The sequence below is a fragment of the Anopheles darlingi genome, chromosome 3 (genome assembly GCF_943734745.1).
Source record: "Anopheles darlingi chromosome 3, idAnoDarlMG_H_01, whole genome shotgun sequence".
Lineage (NCBI taxonomy): Eukaryota > Metazoa > Arthropoda > Insecta > Diptera > Culicidae > Anopheles > Anopheles darlingi.
Window position 1 is genome coordinate 9,768,967 of NC_064875.1, and position 5,000 is coordinate 9,773,966.

Genomic DNA, 5,000 nt, shown 5'->3' on the forward strand with positions numbered 1-5,000 from the left:
ATCATTCCATCTGGTCTGGAGGGGGTTTGGGTGAAATCAGCTCAAAAATCAGCTCAACTGGACCATTCCTTTCCACCCCGCTACTTTTCTTCTGGCTCGTCAATAATATTATCACCCCGGTGCCCCCCCCGGTTCAAGTGTTTGCGCTCGCTGACGTTTGATTACGTTGGTTGACTTCTTTTTTATTTTTCTCGTTTTTTTTTTTTGAAAGAGAACAAACTAGCCCGAGGCTCTTGCACTCTAGAATCTGATCTGATCAGAAACTCGGTGGCGGTTGTCAGGAGTTATGAAGCGAGCGACTGTGACTCGTGATTGAGCGGCAGGAGCTTGTTTGTGGTGCTAACGGGTAACGGTTTGGGTAAACAGAGGCAGAGGGCAATATTAATCATAATACTTTGCTTCGTTGCTACAGTTGCTCCGGGATATTTGAGCAAAAGTGTTTTCCATCTGACACATCGTTACTGCACTAAGGGCGGTGATTGGACTTCCTGCGTATTGAAGCGAGAAATGCAATAAATATGAGAGATCCTGCCTAGGGTAGACTAGACTGTGGGAATTGTGAGATTCGCTAAAGATCGCTTTTCAGGCTCTAAGGGTCTTAGTGATTATGGTCGTCTGCAACAGGTGGTCTGGGGTTTTCTGAGAAACCATCGATTGGATACGGCGTTGAGGATGGTACTGAGCAACGCTGTTCAAGTGTTTTTTCCAGAGAAAAACGTTTTGTATGCATCGGACTCAATGCAGTAGTCCTGGGGTTTCTGTGGCAACCTGCTGAACATAACCGTTGACAGGCAATTCGGATTTAACAAGCAGGAATCGCAGTACACTTTGATCAAAGAGCTCATCGTTTATTGCTCAACGGTTACAGCTCTTGTTTTTTTGACAGTTCAAGTGAAAGCAAATGAACTATCAACGGATCAATGCATCAATTAAGCTTAAAAAGCTATATTTAGAAGGTTTGCAATACATTTGCTGCAGTAAAAAGTTTCATATGGAGATAAAATGGTATAGCTATTATTTAATATGAAGCTACTGATTTCATAAAATCGATTATGGAATCAATAAAGTTGAATAAGTTCTTCGAAGCTCTTACAAAATATACAAAAGTGTTTTAATACTGGTGAACAATACTTGGTCCCTTTATATAATTTCTTCCATACCTTATTATGCCATTATTCATAAGCTCCCCACCGTTTTAAGTAAATGACCTCGACCCGTACTCCCGAACATAAAAAGGAAAATCGGGAAAGAAAATTAGATCGAGTCTGATTGTGCTCGATGCATCCTTTCATCCGCCCGCCTCGATGGGTTCCTCGTTCCTTGGTGCGCGAAGTCCTTCGCCGGTCGCCGGTCACCGCCGGTTTTTTCTCCGGGTTTTTTTGCGTGGAATGCGCGAACGCGAAGTCACGCCTCCTCGAGGGCCCGAAAATAGAAAGTCATTTGTGCTTTGGCATCGCGCCACCGCTTCGGCACCGTACGACGGTTGCTTCAGTGCTCCGCCGGGCAATTATTTAGAGAAGCGCTTATGTACCGAAACGCCGGATAGAATGAAAAGATGAGCAACAACAGAAAAAAAAAATCAAGGATAAACGGGAGAAGCGTAGAGCAGCACGGGGAGCGCATTAAAAATTGTCACAACGATGTTATACATGTTTGTTTGGAGCAGTTCTGATGCGGGGAAAAGCTAATAACTCGACGGCGAAGGTTGTAGCACCAAATGTAGATAGCACCAGCGACCGAGGATTTCGGACATTTTTGCAACGACATTTATCGGCATTTGCTTCACATTCGACGCATGAACGCGTAACGCATTCGCCACATTTCCGGATGAGCTTTCTTAACCAAACATTTTCCAACATTTTCGCCTATTTCCTTCACAGAACCGACGAAAGAGTGAAAACTGTAGCCGTTCGAACAGTCCATTCCTCAATCACACGGCCCCGGATCTAGACGCGGTGACGTCGTGTGGTCGCAGCAGCAGTAGTGGCAGCAGTATCCACAACAACAATAACAACAACACCATCAAATCGACACTTCTGCGGAACTCCCGGGACAAGATGTCACCACTGTCGATGCCCACGGGACCGAGCTCGAGTGCGACGTCCTCGGCAGCAGCTGCTGCGGCCGCTGTTGCCGCCGCCCAAGTACACCTGAACGGAACTAGTGAGTACATATCGAGCTTCCCAATACTATTCTTCCGAGCCTACGAGCCACAATCCACCATGCCGGACTGACACGAGCCTTCGGTTGCGTCTTCTCTCTCTCTCTCTTTCTCTTTGTCTCGAAAACTACTTCATATCTTGCAGTGCAAGATATGCTCAACCTGCAGAAGCTCCAAAGCTTAGCCCAGTTGACGGGGGCCGGTGTATTGGCACCCGGCCTAGGTTTACCGAGTGCGGCACCGTTGCTGGCCAACTCGCCCCTCAATCTAAGCCTCTCCAGCCAGAGCCACAGTCCGGTGCTGAGCCTCGGACCGACGGCTCCTCCACTGGCAGCGGCCGCTCCTCAAATGCCCCAGTTGTTGCTGGCTTCCGGGCAGATAATGCAAGGAATTCAAGGTGCCCAACTACTGATACCGACTGCTCAAGGTACATCTCATCAAGTACTGCGTGCGTAGACGAATGAATACTGACTTTGGGAGGGGGGGGGCATTCATTTCGATTTCGGGGCAGGTATTGCGACGCAGACGATCCTCACGATACCGGTCGGTCAGCAGGTGATATCGAGCATGAGCAGCGAAGCGTTGCTCCAGTCGTTGAACTTCAACAACACCCTAAGTGATTCACTGAGCTCTCAGGCGGCGCAAGCCGCAGCGGCTGCCGCAGCCGCCAGTGGAGCGAATCTGTTCGCCACTCCAAGAGATACGGCGGGAACACCCGGACCGGGTCTACTATCGGCCCAGCTGCTCAACTCAGCCGCTAACCATTCGCTGCATCAGCAACATCAGCAGCAGGAACACTCTCCCAAACCCCTGCATTACGCCAACCATCATCATCATCATCATCATCATCAACAACACCATCATCAACATGGGGAGGGCGGCGGCAAGCTTAGGTCTAGTGGATCGTCCTCGACGTCCTCAACCATAGCCGCCAGTAGTCTAGCATCGCAGCAGCAACAGCAACAGCAACAGCAACAGCAGCAGCAGCAGCAACATCAACAACAGATAGCTCATTCGCTCGCCACGTCTACAGCGACTGGACCTGGCCGGGCTACTCCTGACACGCTGCGGGTAAAGTCGTTCCAGGTCAGTCTAGGGACGGCTGGGGATTCGCCCAAGCGGATCTCGCTCGTGGCCTCCTCACCGCCGGCCACTAACCTGAGCAGACCGGCCAGCTATACCTCCTGCTCTTCTTCGTCGTACGAAAAATCGATCCCACTGAAGAGGGCCCTTTCACCGGTTAGTCTGCCCAGCAATGGCCACCTGCAAGTGAACGTCCAGATCGCAAGCCCCAGATCACCGTCCGATAGTGCAATCAATAGGTAAGGGAATCATTTGAGGCAGTACAACCACAGATCTTGGCATGAAGAACATCTTCTTGATACAACATGTTGACCTACTCGCTTCACAGGCTTGGTCTTAGTTCGAGTGGCAGTGAGCTGATCGCCAGCAAGTCGAAACCCTCGCCAGCGAGCTCCACCGGATCTTCGCTGTCCACGGTGAAGGATCTGCATCCACAGACATCACTCCACGGATCCGTTTCTCCCCTGCAACCTCACCATTCCGGCTCCCTTGGACCGAGTACAGCCACCTCCGCTTCCGTCCGCCCTAGTTCCTGTGATCTGGAGCTGATCGAACAACATCACCGGGCATCCGGTGGCGAAGAGATGGACCTTGACACGAAACCGTCGACCGTCGGTAGCTCGACCGGAGCAGGGCAGTCCCTGCAGAAGCGACCACACTCCCATTCGCACCATCCGCACGCGCAGCTTGGTGGCAGCGGCGGCGGCGTCGGCGGCAGTGGCGAGACGAGCACCTCATCACCGAAGCTGAGTCCCGCCGGATCGGCGCGACTTTCGGCAACGCACAGCGATGACGACGATGATGACGAGGCGTCCAACCACGAGTTTCTGGAAGAGCATCCAAGTAAGCCAAAGGTTTAGTTCTTCTGATTTTAGCTTGCCTAACATTGACTTTGTGACTTTCTACCAGAAACCCTGGCGTCTTGACGTTTATGATTTAGTTTTTCGACGAGACGACATTGGGTTATAAAAATGTTCAAACGGAAAAAAATGGTGCTTTAGGGATTTGATTGAACTCTCTATCGTACGTTACCACATTTGGACTGCATCGCGTCAATACTTTCATTCCCTATAGCAACCGCCGGGCACCACGGCAACTCATCAATGAGCGCAAATCATACCAGAACCGCGAGCTGCGCCTCGGTGATGGTGATGAGTTAGATTTGAAATAATGGAGCACTCCCAGCAAATTGAGCTAATTTCAATTTATTGCCCGTGCGATCGTCGTTAAAAAGCGTGTTGCGGGTTGAATTCAATCAATCATCGGAACCCATACGGAACCACCACCGACCACCACCACCACCATCGCTCGTTCGTTCGATCATCAATCTCGATCCTCCGACTCGTCCGCCTTCTCCTGCAATGCTGCGATGGCGACGGCGACGGCGACGGCGTCGGCGGTGGCAGTGGTCGTTGTCAAATGTTTTAATGTGGGCTGTTTTTTTCTTTTGTCGTGTTGTGTTTGGTTTATGATTCAAGATCCGCGGCCACGAGTACGGGAACGTCGTGGCCACGATCTCAATAATTTACAATTTGCTGCCAGCTCAACTTCCTGCCCCGCCTTATGATGAATTCTGTTTTCGAAGAGGTTTTCTGGATATACTTGCGTGTGGCGAGTGTGGCGGCCAATACAGCCGCCCGGCAAACAACATGTGTCGCCTGTGTTGGTGCTTATGTGGACTCATTCTCTCTTTCTCTCTCTTCATCTCGTTGTCTTTGCCTCAATTCCTGAGTCAATTAATTTGACATTCTTTATT

General features: G+C 50.4%; 1 protein-coding gene across 1 annotated transcript in view; it reads left to right on the forward strand.

The window, feature by feature from the left end:
* The window catches only part of LOC125954225 (POU domain, class 6, transcription factor 2), a 57,503-nt gene that overhangs the window by 48,341 nt on the left and 4,162 nt on the right, over positions 1 to 5,000 (forward strand). The window contains exons 2-5 of the mRNA XM_049684342.1: positions 1,881 to 2,163; positions 2,307 to 2,588; positions 2,673 to 3,483; positions 3,573 to 4,087. Coding sequence (XP_049540299.1) covers positions 2,058 to 2,163; positions 2,307 to 2,588; positions 2,673 to 3,483; positions 3,573 to 4,087 — 1,714 coding nt within the window. The 5' untranslated portion in view covers positions 1,881 to 2,057. The remainder of the gene's footprint in view (positions 1 to 1,880; positions 2,164 to 2,306; positions 2,589 to 2,672; positions 3,484 to 3,572; positions 4,088 to 5,000) is intronic.